This window comes from Chelonoidis abingdonii, chromosome 1 (genome assembly GCF_003597395.2).
Source record: "Chelonoidis abingdonii isolate Lonesome George chromosome 1, CheloAbing_2.0, whole genome shotgun sequence".
NCBI classification, from domain to species: Eukaryota; Metazoa; Chordata; order Testudines; family Testudinidae; genus Chelonoidis; species Chelonoidis abingdonii.
The window spans coordinates 91,639,151-91,659,642 of NC_133769.1; the positions used below are offsets into that span (position 1 = coordinate 91,639,151).

General features: G+C 40.9%; 1 protein-coding gene across 1 annotated transcript in view; it reads left to right on the forward strand.

Moving 5' to 3' along the window:
- Nucleotides 1-1,905: 1,905 nt before the first annotated feature.
- SLC17A8 (solute carrier family 17 member 8) overlaps nucleotides 1,906-20,492 on the forward strand; it is a 47,884-nt gene continuing 29,297 nt past the window's right edge. The window contains exons 1-3 of the mRNA XM_032788520.1: nucleotides 1,906-2,337; nucleotides 13,772-14,024; nucleotides 18,883-19,001. Of these exons, the coding sequence (XP_032644411.1) occupies nucleotides 2,237-2,337; nucleotides 13,772-14,024; nucleotides 18,883-19,001 (473 nt within the window). The 5' untranslated portion in view covers nucleotides 1,906-2,236. The remainder of the gene's footprint in view (nucleotides 2,338-13,771; nucleotides 14,025-18,882; nucleotides 19,002-20,492) is intronic.

Consider the following 20,492-nt stretch of genomic DNA (forward strand, 5'->3'; position numbering starts at 1 on the left):
ATTTTATAAAATGAGTTAAGTAATTTCAGTATTAAACCTGATCCTGAATCCTAGTGACAAACTTTGTGGTTTTACAAAGATTATTGATAAATGTCTGCAGGAAAAAGTTGAAATTTGGAAGGACCTGTATGGATTTATGCTGGGAATTTTAGCTATGGGGGATGTTCGTTTGCTGTGTGGTTCTACCTGTAGTTTGTCAATATGGGGGCTGATTTGCTGCATCCCCTACAGCATAAGTATTTGGAATGTGCTGGGGGCTGGCTGACTACTAGGCCCCTCCTGTATTGCATGTTTGCTTGGGAGCTGATTAACTGCATGCCTTTCTGAGCCTGGGGTTTCCTGTCATTGCCCTAGAAGTAGGAAAATAATTATTTAAAGGGCAGAAGGAGGCTATAACCAGGAAGAATGAAGCAGTTAGTTCTGCAACAACAAAACCTTTCAGCCAACAATCTCTTCTTCTTAAGGCTTTATTTTTTCAGGTAAAAGATGTCAAATTGATGGCAAAGGAAGCAAATACCTTATATGAATATGAAGGTCAAAAAAGTTCATCTCAGGTTACTGACTGGCCTTTTAACAACTGAGTGAGACTCTGTCTTCCAAGAGGCATCTTCTGTACCAGCTATGAGAGCAGCTTCTGAGGCATTCCATGACTTGCCTCAGAGATTATGGGCCTTTAGTCATTATTTGGCATCTAGAGGCTTTAACGGCGATCAGAGTCCCATTGTGCTAGTCATTGTACAAAGAGAGAGAGTTCCTGCTCCAAAGAGCTTACCATCTAAATAGACAAGACAGACGTAGGACAGGAGGGGAAGTGAGGTGACTTGCTCAAGGTCATATAGCAAGTCCATGACACAGCTGCGAATTGAAGTTGAACCTGGGTGTCCTAAGTCCTAGCCCATTGCCCTGTCCATTTGACCACACTGCCTTTTGTGCTACTCTTTAAACCTGGGCAAGATCTAATCTGGAAGTTAATTCCCTGTCTGCTGATCATCGGATGTGGCATCGACCATCAGTCACAGAGGCTGCTCATTTAATTTTATATCTCAAGGGAGCAGGGGAATCTTGGAAAGTATAAATCCACCTATTTTCCTATTGATTGTGAATTCAAAACCATGAGTGTTTTGAGTCTTCCCACCCCACCATCACCAGGAAAGCAAAACATGCAGCATCCCAATACTAACTAAAAAGGGGCAACATTTTTGCCTTTGTTTCCATAACCAAAGCTTGACAACTGAGGCATTGCCAAAAGCCAGGCTGTCTCAGGTCACCCCAGCTCAATGCCTGTAGCATGCAGGCATTAGGGGCTTGCCAGGTAGTTGCGTTTTTACAAGAGCTTTTGTTAAAAGTCTGAACTCAATGCTAGAAAAGACATGTCATAGCAAAGCCATACTGAGTGGGAAAGGGTCATCTCCCTCACCCTCTTTGTGTTAAAATAAAAACAACAAATTAACCCAATTTACAGCCAATCTTTTGTTGCCTGGTTCAAAGAGCAGCACTTTAGAACTCTTCTGCATCTGCCTGCCTGCGGCCTTAGTGATATCAATAATAAATGACATGTCTTGGGAAGACATTTCTGAGCCTAGATCAGGGAAGTGCATGTGGGCAGGGGGCTTATATGGACAGGGGGATAAACAGTGACTGGGAACTGTAGCCTGTAATTCCCATCTTGCATCAGAGAGAACTTGTAAATGTTTAATAAACTTTGCTTCTTCCCTTTGCTTTGGATGAGATCCTATTAATAAACTTGAGTGGCTTGAGGACACGTTTTGTGTCCGTTACTATAGCATCACCTTGAATAGGATCTCAGCATGAGAGAGGCAGTGAGAGGAGGGAGGGAGAATGAGACTGAGCAAGTCAGCGTGAGGTGCAGACAACACCACCAGGTCCAGGAATACGGACCTCAGCATCTCCAGCTCCTCCAGCTGCAGCCCTTTGGACTAGCCGCCTCCTTTCCAGATGCCAGCCCCTATAGCACATACACAGTGGAGCTGCAGCAATTGAGCTGCTAAACCCTTACTACTTAGAAGATTTCACGCTGAAGGTCTGCCTGACTGACTTTCTTGTTCTGGAGTATCTGCATTAAATTTTCCCTTCTGGGCTACTTTCTAGAGCAACTGGTTGTTGTCCCAGAGATCATCAAGGTGACTAACAGGGACCCCCGAGTCTGAAAACAGCAAATATGACTGCAGCAGTGAATAACTGTTAACCAAAAGGATTTATTTAGAAGACAGACAAGATGCCTTTTGAAGGGTTTAGTTCACTGAAAGACAGATTTTTGAAACCAGGGAAGGAAGACGTGAAGACCACTGTTAGTGACTGTCTAGGGAATCTGCAAAGGTAAAATCTGATGGAAATATCCAAGAAATATTCATATTTTGTTCTAGTTAAAGAAATTTTGGGGATTATGTTTATTAAAAGGAAAGATGTGAAGAAAAATCTGTTAATAAAAATAGAAGTTAAGGTCACAGAAAAAATAGCTGCACAGACATGAGAAGATACAAACATTAGTACATAAAATAATGTTGCAGCAGTGGCTCTATATAGACTACAAAGTATATTATGCTGAACAAGAGCTGAAAGTAAATTATGAAACATTACTCTAATTTTATGTACAGCATGAAAAAGAACCACAGTTAAACACAGTTTTAAATACTTAATGGAAGTGATTTCTACTTCTGGCTTGCATGAGAAATGATCATTTTGCAAATTACGACATACAAACTCTATGGCTAGCTGTTTAAAAAGTTTTAGGGTAAAATTTTCAAAAATGCCCAATTGACTTAAAAGTCTAGTGACTTTTTCAATGAGATTTAGGCTCCTAAATTGCTTAGATATGTCTGAAAATTTTACCCTTGATCAATAACAGAAAAGCTATCCAGTGAAAATCGTGTGTGTGTGTGTATTTTAGCTAGGGCAAACAGGAGTCTGAAAGGGAGAAAAGAGAAGGGGTTTATTAGGGGCAGGAAAAATGTTCACCATTTTCACCTTAATTTGCAAGTTTAAAATAAAACAAAAGCTTGAACATTTTTACTTTTGAATAATAATTACAAAACCACAAAAAAACTATACTCACAAAGGAATCAAATTGATAAGTAAAGGAGAAACATGGATATCAGTACAAAATAGTAACATTATAAGTAAAGGCTATCCTGCAAACCTTTACACACATGCTAACTTTAAAGACATGGATAATTCCATTGACTGCATTTATTTACATATTTTATGCATAATAAAGTGCCAATAACTTTAATGGTGCTACTCATATGCTTAATGTTAATCACATGCTTAAATGTTTGCAAGATCAGGCCACTGTTTGCATTTTAATTTATTTTTAATTTATTTTATTCTATTCAATTTGTATGTGCTTTTACATAAAAGGTCAAATTGCTTTTTCTGTTGGGAGTGCTGGTCCAGGTATGATTCTTGGTCCATTGGTGCTTGTCTTCTATTCAGAGAAAGAAAGAAAAACTAATTCATTTATATATTACACTGTGGTGTGTGTGTCTATATATGCAGAAGAGTGGGAGAGAATGCTTTTTTTTTTAGGAGTCACTAATATGAATTCATATATCTCTTGCTATTGCGAGGACTTCTACACCTTGTAAACACATTGAAGCATACTCAAGAGTATTTATTCCCTGCATAGTTTCTCCTTAACTTTTCTCCATTTACAATCTTTTATACAAAGCCAGGCATTTGCTTTTTGACTTGCAGCGTATATAAGCCGTACACACCCACACTCACATCCACACAACCAAGGAGCATGACTGTACGACTAAACCACAAGTCATTTTACTGTGAATCCGGCTGGTCCATATGAACAAATGTATTTATGGTTTATAGTCTAACATTAAGGTGGCATATCCATGTGACTTGTTGACAGTGCATTTGGTTGCCACGTGGAAAAGTCACGCAAGCTTTGACTTGTCTTTGTTACCCAAATGTTGTTGAACTCTAACAAGAGCTGGCAAACTGGTTCAAATACCCATCAGTAAGAACTGGTCTCAAGCTTTGCCCAAAACTTGTAGTGAGCCAAACCAAGCCATATTTGACATAGAGAAAAATCTGTTAAACTTTTTCTTTTTAAATGTTCACATGCTTCTCTTCTTCCCAATTTTAATGCCAAGGGCGAAAGAGGAAATAGAGAAATACAATGCAAGGCTATTTTCACCATTTCTACAATCAGGCTCAAACCAAGAAGCATTGAAAGCTTAATGACAAAGTCTATTCTTGGGATAGATGGAGCCCAAACTAGTTTGTTTGAAAAACTTCTGTAAACTATTAAAACATGTAGCTGTTTAGCTTGAGCTTCACTCACTGCTACTTAAAACACAAACTAAAAATATGAAATTTGCTTTTATTATGGTAATTTGCTGGGCCAAATTCAGCCTTGACTTTGTTCCCCATCCAACCACACTGACTTCGACAATATGTAAATCAGCACAGAATATTATACATTTTCTAATATTTGGTTGATGACTAATTACAGGTTGCTGTTTAGCAACCTGTAAATAAAATTACGGGCATTGGAAAATAGGATGGGTAAAGGTGTGATTTTTTTTTTCAGAATAATTGTATAAATAGTATTCCTCTACTTTCCATTTAAATATTTTAAAATGATCCTTGCAATTTAAAATCCATTGACACAAATAATTCCCTCCTGTCTGATCTTATGGAAGCTCAAGTTGCTGTTGGCTTGTTGTCAGTTGGAATAACTTTGCTAGAGGTTTCAGAAATGGCTTTAACCATTCCAATTTAGAACGAGTTTAAAGTGCAATAATAGCACATTCTTGATTAGCTTAATATAATGAGGCACCTGAAATTCATTCAGCTGATTCTGGATTTGGATTGATGGGTGTTGGGGCCAGGAGTCTGCAGGCTTTTCTTCATTTCACAGGAAAACAGGCTTTCTTCTGAAAAGCTTCGAAACTCTGCAGATGTATGCACTTAAGGACTTCACTGTATTAAATTTTCTGAGTAGCAAACTTCATACACTACAGCACAATCTCAGGCTTTGTCTACCATGAGAATCTCAGTGATCTTTGACCAGCCACTGGTATAGCTGCACCCCTAGTTTAGACAACCACATCTGCTATAGTGCTACTCAGTGTAGTTTATCCCTGCTTGAAACAGGGGTAAGCTGCTGTGGTGCAGACCACAGTTTGCATAGGGTTTGCCTGTCTACACTAAGGTTTTTGCACTGGTGCTGCTATACCAAGAGTTGGCCATCAATGACTAGAACCTGGACAAATCCCAAGTGATAGAACAAGACCTCATAGGTTGTGTTCACCTTTGCATAAATGAGGGTTTTAGTTAATTGATATTTGAATGCTTGAGGTTACACTGAATCTGCTAATTCTTGCTGCCATGATGAAACTGAGTGTGTTGAGGATGGTTAATAATGTTAGAGGAAGATGTGAGATTTGAATGTTGTGTAATTGTCTCATATTGCTATAGCCCCCTTGTATCATGTAAAGGTTATTCTGAAATGCATCAATCTGATCTAATTTATTGTAAGTATTTATAATTTTCCCATCACTATAGCATCTATGCAATTTTAAATAAGTTAAAAATGAAACCGTTTAAATTCTGCTCCATCCTTTTATGTGATTCCCTATCTTTGCCAAATGTGGTTTAGTTTCTACACCAAAATAAATACATAAAGCAAGGTGAAGGTGCACTTGCTCTAAAAATTAGTTTTTTCTTAGTAGTTTTGGGACTTGTTAAAAGTTCATTCAAGCTGTTTAATCAGTAGTTTTAAGTATGAAAAATCGAGAGATGTTCAAGATGAAAGAAAATGACTAGAGAAAGCAGCAATGGATAAATGAGTACAGTATCTATGAACACTAAATATTGGAGCTATACTGACGTTCTGTTTTGAATAGATTTTCAAATGTTTAGTGTATGAACTTTAAAATTGGGATCCATATATCCTTAAAATTCCCAGAAGGATTGTGTCCAAAAGTTTAGATGGCTATCTATGGGGTAGATGAATGTGTAATAAATCTGAAAGTCTGTGGATAATGCCCCTGAGAAGTACACACACTCTAAAAGAGGACATTTCTGAACATCTGAAAATAATCCTTCATAAATGATGAAAATCAATCTTTAAGAAGGCTTATAGGAAAATCCAAGAGACTTTTGTATAGTAAATGCATCCCAGCATGCAGCATTAAGCCCTCTTCTGGCTTGGACCCACGTGTAGACCCAGTCGAGAGGAGTGGAATCTTCCCACTGGAGAGGAGACGTGGAATGTTCTTTGCTTGCTCCTCTCCCCGAATGGGACTACCCACCTATACGGAACAAGTGAGTGAAGCCTAAGTCCCAAGGCTCTGCACTGGGGGAGGTAGGGCAGAAGACAAGGCAAGATAAGACTGAAGGGGTGAAAGTTTGGTAGTATCTCAAGAAGAAACATTATCAGATTCGAAGATGAATAATTTACCATGCACAACTGGGAATAGCCTTAAAATCCAGGGGCTCTGGAGAGAGAGAGATCATGCATGCCAGGAGGCCACAAATGTGTTTTAAACAAAGCCCTATTTTAAATTATTGTTGTAACCACCATTTTGTTTCTGAATTTTAGGAAGTACCAGGGCCAGCAAGTGTGTGAGACCAGGCCTTGTGGAAATATGCCCATCCACGTTCAATGTCCAAATGTTCATTCTCATATTTTATTTTTCAGAACTTAAAAAGGAAAAAAAATAGTGTGAAGGGCAAAGAAATGGAGTGATATACGGGATGATCATGGACAGCATGAGCCCAAGTAGAACAACGTCCTACAGCACACTCTTCAAATTAAACTAGACAAATTAGGGCATTGCACGTATTCTGAAGCATCTTGCAATATACCTCAGATGTAAGGCATACACACATTTTTAAATTGTGCTACTGTGCTATAAAGGAGTTCTGAATATTCAACCTATATCGTCTCAGGGCCCAGTCAGACTCTCATTAAAGTCCATAGTAAAAGTGGAAGCAATACTGGGCCCAAGGTCCTAGTTTTCCTGGTTCACTAAGCACTACTTTTATCACTGAGTCTTGGGTCAGAGGAATGCTTTCATGTCTATATGCATTGTCAGTCAGCTGAAAAGATATAGGTGTGAACAGATGGTTCAGCTTTGCATAATAATCTCATCTATGCCAGCTGCCCAAAATGCTGCTGTTGCTTAAAATCTTATCTCTTCCAAGAAAGTAGAGTGAGGGGCAGGCAAAAGAAAATTAAAGAACAGTTCTTTGAAATATTTACTTTATTGATCAATAACTTCTGACCTAGATTGTCAAAGGAAGATAATTACATACTTTGGCTTACTAATAACTACTTTTAGATCACAGCAGTCTTAATAATTTAATCTTTTCACTTTCTATGGTTGTTTACTTTTGGCTTTTCACTCAGCTTGAACAATGAAACTAGACTGATCGATTTCACATACAATTCCCCCAAAGGGAAAAAAGTAATTAAAATCAGTTGCTTAAGGGGCAAACCAACCCACACAAACCCTTAAAAGCAAGAAACTGTCCACTGAATGTGTCCTCCTAGAATATGTCTTAGTTTGCACGCATTACTTTCACTGACAAACTCTGATCCTTTGTCTAGAAGTCCTAAAGAACTCCAACATTTACACAACCTACCTTATTTGTGATAGCACTATAAAACAAATTTTTAACTCCAATCTTATCACGATCTCTTAGCAATCCATGCAATGGTGGACATTATGACGTGTTTATGACGTGGGGAAGTCTGAGGGTGGAGTTAAAATTTTGTTACAGTGAGAACATGAGTGTGTGATGATACATCATTGCAAAGGATAGAGACTTCAGAGTTTTTAAATGAAATCTCATGTTTTAAAGGACCTGGCAAAATCAATAGAAAACTGCTAAATCTATTATTTTTGCATTATGGATTTGCATAGTCTTTTGCATGAAACACTTCATGCTGGTTAGGGAGGGATGGTAGGTTAAAGTTATAGTGGTCAGGAGGATGTTATGCTTAAGGCATTATAGCTTTCCCAGGATGCTTCAGCTAGCTACAGGTAGGTCAGCTGGAGACAGCTCACCTGCATGTGCTCTTGCAAGATTTCTCTGTGTCTGATTTCAGTGTGGTAACGAAATAGAAGCAATCGGTACTGTTACAGCTATGGTGCTGTTAAAGCTTTGGCAGGACTGAAGGCTCAAAAGGGGCCTTGAATTTCTCCAAGATTTAAACATGTGTTGTCTCTAGAACAGCTTCTCTGCCACACACCCAGCTAAGAGACGCTATGGAGGTTCCACCGGCAGAAAGCTATATCTTAATGCTGAGTGTTGAAAAAGCAACTTCATATTGTTCACATAAGTGGCAAAACCATTTCTTTTACATGAGCCAAAATAATCAGGAAACAAACTCATCAATTAAATACAAAATATGTAAGATCTGCTATGGCTTTGTTCAGGAATCTCCGCTTTTTAAAACTCTGAATTCTACTTTTGTGTCTATTGAAAGCGAGGGGGGGGGGCAGCGGGGACAGGACATGCCTACTTCTAACAAGCACGTTTTGTTAGTTTTGAGAAGAACTGAGTATTTAAAAAAATGTAGCAAGCTACAGTTAAGTCGAAGTTGCCTTGTGCCAGCAGGATGGCCCTCAGCACAGTTTTGTGTGTGAAATTAGTTCTGTTTTAATCATTTCCTGTAATTACAGAGGTTATTTGGACTGTGAGTAAACAGTTCTGACAAGCCCCTAAAGGCTATGGAATGGTGTAAATTAGCCATTTCTTAAGCAAACAGACCAACGTCACTGTGACATCTTATCTGAGAATTATGTGAATATCAAATACTTTTTTTTTACTGTTTTATATGAATGAGCATCAGCCAAAGGTGAGTGTGGCTATACAGCAGGAGATATTAACAAGGGAAAATAGAAGAGTGATGTACTGCAAATATGCTACAGGCTGGGTACGTGGAAGAAGGAAATAACTAGCTCTTATCAGAAAGAGTTAAACCATTTCATAACCTTGCAAAGCAGTTCAGTCTTCCTCAGAGTTTATAAGTAATTCTGCTCATCATTTCACAGTGATAAAATCCTTCAATAGTAACTCCGCAGCAGATGCAAAGAGAGTCATATTCTGAGTCTCATTTCAGAGCCAATTCCAAGTGACAAAGTAACATAAAATGAAAAGCTTTGTAGTACAAGTGCTGTCTAAGGGCTCAAGATTGGATTAAGCACATTCTTAAGTGTATGAATTGGCTATTGACTTCAATGTGGATATTTATATGTTCAAAGTTAATCATGCATTTAAGTGTTTTGATGGATTGAGGCCTAAGGCCCAAATCCACCATTTTAAAACAATGAATAAAAAGTTAATGTTGAGAGAGGAAAAATTTAGCTTACGTACAGAGAGTGCACTTAAAGTTCATTCTCCTCTTAGCATTACTAACAGTTCTACCAGTGATATTCTTATAGATTGGGCATGATGAATATGACATGCATGACCACAGAAAAATGAATTTGCTGTTGAAAAGACAAGTACTAGAATGTTACGCGAGTTGGTTTTGCAACTTTTTAGTTTGGCTAAAAATGAAAATCCTTGCTTAGCTAGATTTTAACATTCGATTTTGCTATGTATAGTTTTATGTTGGGTGAATAGCAAGAGGTGCGGAGCTCTGATGAATCCCCCAAAGTAAAGATGCTTTTCCAAAACTTATTCACACCTCTTCGATCTGCAAAATTTGGTTGGAAATCTCACACTAACAGTATTTTTTTTTCAATATTTCTAAAAATTCCTGCTTCTGGTTGGATTGGAAAGCAACATTCTATGTAACAGCATTGTCTAAATGTAGGAGATTTGATACACTTTTATGCTAAGGTCAGGAGTATATCTGAAATAGGAGAGTGCTTTGAAAGGAATAATACTAACAGTTAATGTAAATACAATCATGAATCAAATGAGGTTTGGTTTTAAAGACGTTTCTTTCATCAATAGTTTAAGCTGAACAGAAAATGATCTCTTGTCTTAATGATTTCTGATAGTGGGGTGGCTTAGGGTTGTGCTTCCCAGCAATGGAGGACAGGCCACCTAGGGGAAGAGGAAGGTTTAGCCATGGGGCTCAGGACGTAGGAGAAGGGCAAAGGAGGTGGAGAAAGCTGAATAACCCCAGATCAGCTCCAACTCTCATTGCAAATGTGCTCATGTGATGATAGTTGAAGCAACAGTTTGCTCCTTGAAAGTCACTCAGCTTCCTTCCCTACTTCCACAATGACCCCTAAAGCAACCAGCCACAGGAACAGTTTGCACACAGAGAACTAGTCTCTCCCTGGCCCAAGGGAACATATATAGTCTGGCCCCCATGGAGCCACCAATAGCTCCCTCCAACCTAGACAGCATGTTGCCTTCTAGTGAATGGGGATCCAGGAGGGAGAGACAAAGCAACCGAGCAGAATAATAATAATTAGAATGCACATGCACACAACACACACACATGTAAAAGATGCAAAGGAAAAAGAGAGAACTAAAGGCCAGGAGACAGAAAATGAGATTGCAAGAATGGTGCCAGGGCACAGTGTGAGGAAGCACAGTGGAGGGAGGCACATCTGTCGATCATTCCAGCACAATGGGGGCTCCTCCAGGAGAAGGCTAGGAACCACTGGGTTTAAGGAGCTTTGGACGTAGACCTGTCACCACTAGCTCACTGGGTCAAATCCAGCTCAGGACAGTAAATTGTTACTATTTATTGGTGATTTATTGCCCAATGTGAATTAAGTTTCAATCTGGTTGCAGTTGACAGGTGTGTACATCACAAAATTTATCATCACAACAGGCAATCTCAGCAGAGAGGCTAGGTCCAGGAGATTAAATTATTTTCCTATCCTTCAAAGCACGCTCAAGGCATGCTATAGGAACAATCTGCACTGTCACTGCAGACACTGGATCTTTCATGTGGATGAACAGAGGGCTTGGGATCTCCAGGCTGCCAGTTTGACACTTTTCAACAGCACTGAGTTCACAGGAAGTGGGGAAAAATATCCCCCATGAGGAGTTGTTGTTTTCTAATACTTACATTCAGAGGTGAAAGTAAGCCAGTACGGGCTGGTATGACGTACTGGTTAGAAAGTGGCTGCCGGTATGCGCTGGTACACAGCCAAAGTTAGTGCTTTAAGCAATATACCAGCAGGGTTGATGACATGGGGGCGAGTGCAAAAGGGGCAGCTTCCCCAGGGCCCAGTGATTTAAAAAGGTCCAGGGTTCCTGGCTGCAGCCAGAGCCCCGGGCCCTTTAAATCGTTGCCAGAGCCCCTGGAGGCACAGGCCCTGCAGCGCTAAAGGGCTGGCAGGGGGAGTCTGGCCCCAACTCTGTCCCATCTGCCTGAGGCCATGCTCCTTCCAGGGGCCCAGAGCCACTCACCACTTTGCCCAGGACTCCGGCCACCCAGTGTATCAGTAAGACCTTTGTTACTTTAACCCCTGCTAACATTACTGAAGAACCCAGAGCCTTCATCTAGACAGGCCCCTCATGGTGTTAAGTGCTGTAAGCTGTCGCAGTCATTGCCCAGAAGAACTAACACTTCTGATAGCTATGAATTCATCAGAAGAGATGATGCACTAAATAAAGCAAAGTTGTTTTGTCTGAACAAATAGGGGGATAAGAATTTATTAGAGCAGTGTCTCTCCACTGTTTGGTCATGACCCTCAAGGGCTTGGGAGGGTTTGATAACAATTGAAAGCAAAGAAAATCTTGCTGCTTCACTCCCTGCACATCCTTACCCTTCAGGTTCTAGTATCCGACAACCTCTCAGAACTCGCACACAAATAAATTATATAGGCTTATGGTTAGTATTGATACACTTTTTACTCTTACTTTTATAATACATGCAAGGACATCATGAACATTTTTGATATCGAATAAGGGGGTTGCCCATCTGAAAACACTGAGAGACACTGTTTTAGAGCAGTCAGAGTGCCCAGAAAGGTTGTTAATAAGAAGTGTTATACCATTTTTGTATTAGATAAATTGTGTTCCACATGTATTGGGATGTTTTTGTAAATGGTGTCCAGATATTTGTAAAATAATATAATCTGAATTCTCTGCATGCCTTCCTCCCCACCCCCCCCAAAAAATTATTTGAAACTGAAACAGGCCCAGAGAGCTGAATAACTCTGTCATTCTATCTGTGAGTGCCAATCTCAGGGATGACTGTCAGAAAACAGGGCAGACACCAAAGCGGGTGGTGTGTTCTATAATGAGTAGGGCTCTACCAAATTCTTGGCCGTGAAAAATGCATCACAGACTGTGAAATCTGGTCTGCCCCCAGGAAATCTTGTCTTTTGTGTGCTTTTACCCTGTACTATACAGATTTCACAAGAGGAGACAAGTGTTTGTCAAATTGGGGGTCCTGGCCCAAAAGGGAGTTGCAGGGGGGGTCACAGTATTGCCACCCTTACTTCTGTGCTGCCTTCAGAACTGGGCAGCTGGAGACCAGCGGCTGTTGGCCAGGTGCCAATCTCTGAAGGCAGCACCCCACCACCAGCAGCAGCAGCACAGAGGTAAGGGTGGCAATACCACACCAGGCCACCCTTACTTATTTGCTGCTGCCTTCCGAGTTGGGCGGCTGGAGAGTGGCAGCTGCTAATGGAGGGCTCCGCTCTGCAGGGAGCAGCACAGAAGTAAAGGTGGCTGGGGTGGCTTTGCTTTTCCAAACAGCCCAGCATGGCCACGCCCACACGCCTACCTGGGTGAGCCACATCCTGCTTTTCCTTCCCCCTGTCCCAGCCCAGACAGGCTGCTCCTCTTCAGGGAAGCCTGCTGACGCTGGCGTGGCAGGGACTTGGAGTGCTGAGGCCGTGTCACCTGGTGCTTGGGGAGGGGGCCAGAGGCACTGGGGCTAGAAAGGGGGGCCCACACACTCTGCAGTCTGGGAGCTAGGGGGGCCCACGCCTTACTCACTCTGTGCTCAGCAGGCCCACCTGCCCGGCACTCTGGGGCTGGGGCAGGGGCTGGTGGCCGGGGAAAGGAGGACGGGCCCTCAGGTGTGGGAGAGGGACCAGCTGGGGGCTAGTCTTCCCCACCTGGCAGTTCACCAACCGCCTATGGCAATACCATACCATGCCATCCTTACTTCTCCACTGCTTCTGGCTGCAGCTCTGCCTTCAGAACTGAGCTCCCAGCCTGCAGCCGCTGCTGCCCAGCTCTGAAGGCAGTGCCGCCGCCAGCTGCTCCTAAGAAGTAAGGGTAGCAGTACTGCAACCCCCACCACAGTAACCTCGCGACCACTCCCACACCTCCTTTTTGGGTCAGGACCCCTACAATTACAACACCATCTGTAAAATGTGGCTAATAACACCCTCTTTTTGTATAGCACTTTGAGAGCTACAGTTAAAAAGAGCTTTGTGTGAGCTTCGAGTATAATTTACAACATTTGGTAATTATGGTTAACATGGAAAGCATTAGCAATGTGTTTTATTTTCCTTTGTGAAGTTCATCATTTCTGATAACCTCAACACAGCTTCCATATTTGTGCTTGCAAGCAGTATTTGCATGAGCATCTGGCCAGTTAGATGTCCAACTACCTGATGTGGGTCTATGAACTTGGAAGGTTGCACATGCAAAAATTTCAGGCAGCTTTTGAAGATAGAGCCCTTTGAAAGTATAACTGATTTTTAATTCACTGCATTATAGCAAGAATTAAATCTCTTATAAGGATATAGCTGTAGTGGCCGATTAGAGTGTGCTGCTGCCATGCACATAGGAAAGAGTTTTACTGACAGAATAATAGATTTTCCTTTTCTCCTTCATATCCTTTTAGAAAAATTGATGGAACCAACACAGAAGATGACCACATTGAACTGACTGAAGAGGGAAGGCCTGTGCTGGCAACCACTCACAAACTTCCCCCATGTGACTGCTATTGCTGTGGACTACCCAAGCGCTACATCATTGCTATAATGAGTGGTCTGGGCTTTTGCATTTCTTTTGGAATTAGGTGCAATCTGGGTGTTGCCATAGTGGAAATGGTTAACAACAGCACCATCTATGTGAATGGAAAACCAGAGCTTCAGGTAAAGAAGCATCTATTGATCTTTGTTCTTATCTGGCCCCCATCACTGCACCATCAAGTACCTCACAAATACTTACCTTCACAACACCCCAGTGAAGTAGGGAAGTGCTATTGCAAATGGGAAAACGGAAACACAGAGAGACTAACCCAAGATCACACAGGAAGTCTGTAGTAGAGACATAAATTGAATTTGGGTCTTGTGTGTCTCAATCCAATATCTTAACCACAAGCTGGGCCTGCTTATAGAAACCTACATCTTTCACATAATGCCATGGTGATACACTGGTCCAAAGAAGGTGCTGAGCACCCTCTACTTATAATGGCTTCCCCCAAAATTGCCTTTAAGTCTCGGAGGTGGTCCCCTGTGGGTCGGGGTTTGGTCCCTCTGGGTCATGGTTGAGCACACCATGGAGTAGCATATAGACAAGGTTGCCTCGCTGTGGCCTGTACAATGCTTTTTCTGAGTCCAGTGGGGTGTTTCTGAGTTCCAAACTGCTTAGTTTAACATTAGATTAAGCCAAGAAATTGACATGCAAAGATTTTTAGCTTTTCCATGCAAGGTACAATTGACATTTTTTTGGGGTTGCTTTGCCTTTAGCCAGAAGTATTTCATGACTCATGTTTTGTTTAGACTTGGGCATTTTACTGTTTAATACCCAATGTATTGGTTCTCTTATGGCCCAGGGTATACTGTCAGATAAATGCATGGGGATTCCTGTGCATTGCCATGGGAAGGGAGCTGGTGGAGGTAGAGAAGACAAATCTAATAGCATTGCTTCTAAACTTCTCCCCGCCATGCTTTAAAAAGACATTTTTTTTGGAGCAGTCCCTCCCAAAATGAAGGGTGTTCTGCAGCCAGGTCTGGCAGGTGGGAAGCAACAGAAAAGGGAAGTTGAGTGTGCAAAACCTAGTAACCCTTGAGGGACAGGGAGCTACTTGTATACAAGAAGCAGTAGCCCATCCCACTGATTTTTCCTCATCCCTTTTGCAGAAATATCCCTAAATGATAAGATGCTAAATCGGGAAGAAACATGAGGATTATCATGACCAGAACAGTATCCTGGCTCTGATAGCAGCCAATACCAGAAATGTCCGAGGAAAGGATAAGAACCTCCATAATAAACAATTAACAAGAGTATAGCTAAGGGGGAAGGTCTTTCCTAATCCTCAGTCGTAATTAGTTGTTTTATGTTCTGGAGCGATATGCCCTGTACATTTATCCTAGCTAGTGTAACTCCGGATGATCCTATTATGCATATAGGGCCAAAGTTTTAAAAAACAGGTGCCTAAAGACAGGCTTCTAAATCCTAATTTTTGAAAATCAGGTTATTGATGAATTCAGTGCTGAGAACCTAGCAAAGGGGAGTGATAGGCAGAAATGCCAAACCCGCGGGAAGGAAACAATGCAGAAATTGGGTTTGTTTTAGGTTTCAGTGGCTTGTGAGTTGCTTGTTGGCTAGTTTTTTTGCTTGTAGCTTGTTGCTCGTTCAGCTGGTAGCTTGTTGCTTGTTGCAACCTGTTGCTTCTCTTTTTGATTGGCTCCCGGCAAGCAGGGGCAAGGGTCAAGCTGAGGCAAGGGAGGGAGAGAGTCAGGGATGCACAGTGGGCCCATCACGGTCCCAGAGTGCATGCCGGGAGGATCTAGTCATATAGAATGTTGGGGCTCTTAGGGATTGGCTTGTTCTGGCCCTGTTTTGAAATGGGATTAGTTTGATTTTTGGTTTATTGAGAAAGTCAGGGTGCTTATTTACCATGTGAAAGTTGGCAGCTGTGGCAATAGAGTGCCCAGTACTTTTAAGAATCAGGCCACTGCCTCAGTTTGGTTTTAGGGGCCTAACTTTACAAAAATTAATTTAAAAAAATTTTTGGTCAGCAATGTCTGATTTATTTGTTTAAAGCCTACAATTATTCTTTACTTTTGATGTCTTCCATCGGTCCATCAGTGGCTGGGTCTTTAACTTAACTTCAGTGAGGGGGAAAAAATAGTTTGTTGTTATCAAGTACCCCAGGATCAAAGCTGCTGGTGTGAGGTCTTAAAGGAGTATCTTTATTTAAGTAGAAAAATAATCTTTTCTCAGGTTGTTCTGTTGCTTTTATCAGAGAAATAATGAAGTCCAGTAGTCAGGGTTTGATTCCACTCCATTAACATCAATGAGCGTTTTTCAGGTCCTTAGAGCATCTGACTGGTACCTTAGAGTTAGATTTTTAAAGAGATTTGCTTACAGGTGCAGATAGATGCCTAGTGGAATTTTCAAAACCACTTAGCTGCCCAACTTTCATTCATTTCAAATTGAATTAAGCATCTAGATGCTTTGAAAAATCTCAGTAGGCACCTAAATTCCTGTGAAAATTTTGCCATAAAACTTATGGGTCCCATGCCTGGCTCTGCTACTGGCTCCCGGTGTGAACTTGACTGGGTTACTTACCTTTTCTGTGTCTTTTGACTGATTTCTAAAATGGGGATAATAACCAACTTCACAGGAGTATTAAGCTTTAACTTACATTTTTAATGTGCTTTTTGCTCCTTGGACAAAGGCCATTCACTATGGAAGTGCAAAGCATTATATTACTTCCAGACATAGCAGGGCAACATAGTCTTGCCTGCCTGCCTAAGGATAGCTTTTGTTTTGCCATTGTATGCACTTTTCCAAGTCATCAACTCAGCTCTAATGGGAAGCAGGCACTTTCTTGCTGCTACCAAACAGTTTGTTATTAGAGTTGCTTGAAAAAAGTCAAAATCTTCATGAATTTTTTTCAAAATTTCCACCAGTTTTTAGAAATTTAAAAAGGGCCCATAATATTTTTCAAGACTAAACAAAGCTGATCAGTTCTACTTGTGATCACAGGGACCTTCCCACCCCCATGGCTCTAAAGACAAGAAGCTTCTTTCTTATCGTTCTAAGTGGATGATGGCAGCTGGATAAACTCTTCCCATCGTGCTGTGGCTCCACAATTTTTCCTGTTCTTCTCCCTCCTCCCCCTCCCATCTGCTAAACAAACTGATCAGACTCTGTGAGCACGAAATGAGCCCTGCAAAAGTGGATGGAAAGCCTACTACTACATCCCCACTGGTAGTCACCATTGGCCAGGCGCTGAACCTGGGGCTGCATGCTGGCCCTGTGCGTATTCTGTCTAATTCCTGATTTCTAGGATCCAGCCAGCATATGCTGCTTCTCCCAATGAGGCAGGACTTGGTAAGAAGCAGAATATATCTCCTACACTGGCCAGGGGAGAGCAGGAGTCCCCAGATGAGAAGTGGCAGGTTGAGATGGGACTGCCTGTGCCGACAAGTCTTGATTTACTCCTTACTCTGCTCTGGGCACAAATCCTTCCATCCCCTCGACAAGGTGCCCCTTACAGGTCTTTCAAACACCAAGACACTGGTTAGTCCTTTTTGCTTTCAGGACTGACCATTATTTTAAGCTTTAAACTAGAAATCATTAATAGAAAATGGGGACATTCTACAAAGTTAATTAATGGACTTGGAAAAAATAACCATAAAAAATACCCCAGCCCACTAGCATGATCTCATCTGAGTTTTGTATTGATAGGTGAGAGCAATGTTTTCAGCTCTTTGTTAGAGTGACTGGCTAATTAAAGCGTCTGATCAAAATGAGAAACTGTTTTGCATTTTGTTTGTTTGAAAAAATCTAACCGGGTGAACTGAGTCTGCCTTGTAGCATGCAGAAAGGCACAAACATAGACCAAAATGTCACTGCTAAAGAATCTCTTTAGTTTCCATTTTTTGGGTAGTGTTTTAGTGAGGCTTACTGATTCACAATATAAACGATAGTGCCGTCTTCAAAAGATTCATTTGAAGGCTAATCAGTCCTCCTCTCTGTTTCCATACTATGAGGATGACCAAGAAACAGAATATTACACTTCTTCTATGCCCAACAATAGAAGGTTGATCCAAACAAAGGATGTCACACAGGCTCATTTAAGCATGCTTACAAAGAATGGTAACAGCCCCTTGCAGGGAGAACTTTGAGAGGCAGACTGAAAATATCTCCTAATGCAATTACATTAAATAGGGACAGTTCAGGTATATGTCTCTTCATTAAACATTTGTAGGCTATGGATCATCTGTGATCATCTCTGTTGATTGCACTGATACCCTAATTTAAAACTAACATAATTCTTATCACATTTAATCTAACATAATACCTAGCTAGCTAATTTTATCCAGGTTTGTTTTAAGGAGCCATATCTCCCCACTAGCCAGCAGAGTGTCTCCTCTTTGGGTGTTTCATCCCCATCTTCCCCTCTCCCTCCCTACATGCGCAAACACAACACTGAACACGGGTGGTTCATGCTAGGAATCTAAGGGCTCAACAATAAAAACACTGCAATCAAATTAAAAAGAACCAAATGGTCCAAATATGCATCCCACCCAAAACAAAGGATATGGCACACAGGCAAATATAACTGCCAGGGACCTAACTCACCAGATGAAAGAGATCAGTTCCCTGTTAATATAAAGAAAAGGAATAAAAAAGGGGATTGCTATTAGGGCCTTAAAAATGGTCAAGGCAGATCAGTACCAGGAGGTAGTTGCACAAAGACTTGACTGAGAAAGGCCTGTCGTTGGCTTTATCCTGGTTGAACCCCAGAATCAAAACTTGACTGCTAAAGGGATTATCTCAAATGTGTTTCAAGGTGCTATTTAATGAGCTAATTGTCATACTCCTGCTGTAACCAGCTGAGAAGAAGTCTGAACACGTCCAGTGTATGGTATCCATAGTACTAGGAGAAGTGTGGCTTAAATGGTGACTTTTAAACAACTTCCAAACAGGATTTATCCTGGAATCAAAATGTTAAATATTCACCTTATCATTAAAATGCTGTTTCATTTGCAGAAACCTCAGTTCAGCTGGGATCCAGAGACAGTAGGACTTATACATGGCTCATTTTTCTGGGGTTACATTGTGACACAAATTCCAGGAGGGTTTATCTCAAACAAACTAGCTGCTAACAGGTAAGATAAAATAATGGGGCATATAAATAATTTCATGATCACTGTTTCATCATTTAACTTAACATTTTATTGTGATAAATGTATTTCAGGGATATTATGGGTGGAAATCAATATGTGGTATTTATATCTATTAATAAGTGGTGCTACTCCCTCTGTAGCTAAAATTGGAGCTAGCTTCCCAGTCTAAGCTTGATTTCCGACTCTGTTCTAATAGGTTACTACATTGCGCTCATCACCATAGCACCTGAGTGCATTCCAGTAGCAAATTACATGAAGTGACTAAAATCTATCACATGTTGTTTGTTCTCTCATCTTCTCCTCAGGGCACAGAAATATGTGTAATGGAATGTCTTGTTTTGGTAGGGTTTTTTTGTTGGGGGTGGGGATGAGTTTGCAGGTGTTTAATATACATATCACTTTGTATTTGTGTTAGAGTAGTAGGCAAGGTCAAAGAAATGCACTCCTAATATAACCCAAACGACTTAGTCTATCTGAAATGTTTATGTGTATCATGTCATCCCAGAAAATGTTTTCTGAAAAGTTTTGGGCAGATCACACCAGGGGATTTAAACATGTCCCTGTCATTTGCTTTTCAAAGATTTTCTTAATGCTGTTTTGGCTCAACTTATCTCTGAAATAGATTCACAAAGAAACGTCAGCTTTTTCTCTTCAAGGGTCCCTAATGTATAGAGATGCTATGCCTAGGTTTTGAAGAGGTGCATGTTGGAATTGTGGAGCTATTTAAAGATGCTATCCTGAAAGCGAATGCACACACAAAAATACAGATAGACTTTCACTTAAATACCTGTATTATGGGCTGAGCTAGTAGTAACATCTATGGCAAGGCTGCCTAGCACTTTGCATTAAAACCTCTGTTTTCAGTTTCTTGTAACTTCATCAGACTTTATGAATTTGTGCAGCCATTTTCCAAGCTTGCTGATTTTTAATAAAATTTAAGTTAACCCCCACTACAATTGTTTTCAGAATGAACTTAATGAAAAATAGCTACTTTTTACTTTAATAAAACTATCTTCAAATAAATGTTTGAAGATACTTTTTAAGAGTTTCCAGGATTTGGAGCATCAACATAGGTGATGGATGGATAAGGTTGTCTCAAAATGTCTGGTGGTTTTTAGGGTGGCGTTATCTCTAATATTGTTAACCAGGTTTTTTTAAACTATATATATCTGTAAGAAAGGGGGTAGGGGGAATGGTGTGGGGCTCCAACCCCTCTCCAAAGATTGCCTTTCAAAATGTACTCTGGGCATAATTTGCATCATTCCTTCTATGAAGTTAGCATCCTCCACTCTTGATTCCTCCACCAGACAAAATTGCCTGAGCTCAGTGTTTGTCTTAGGCCTGGTCTACACTACGCGTTTAAATCAATTTAACGCTGTACCCGTCCACACTACAACACCCTTTATATCGATATAAAGGGCTCTTTAAATCGATTTCTGTACTCCACTCCAACGAGAGGAGTAGCGCTAATTT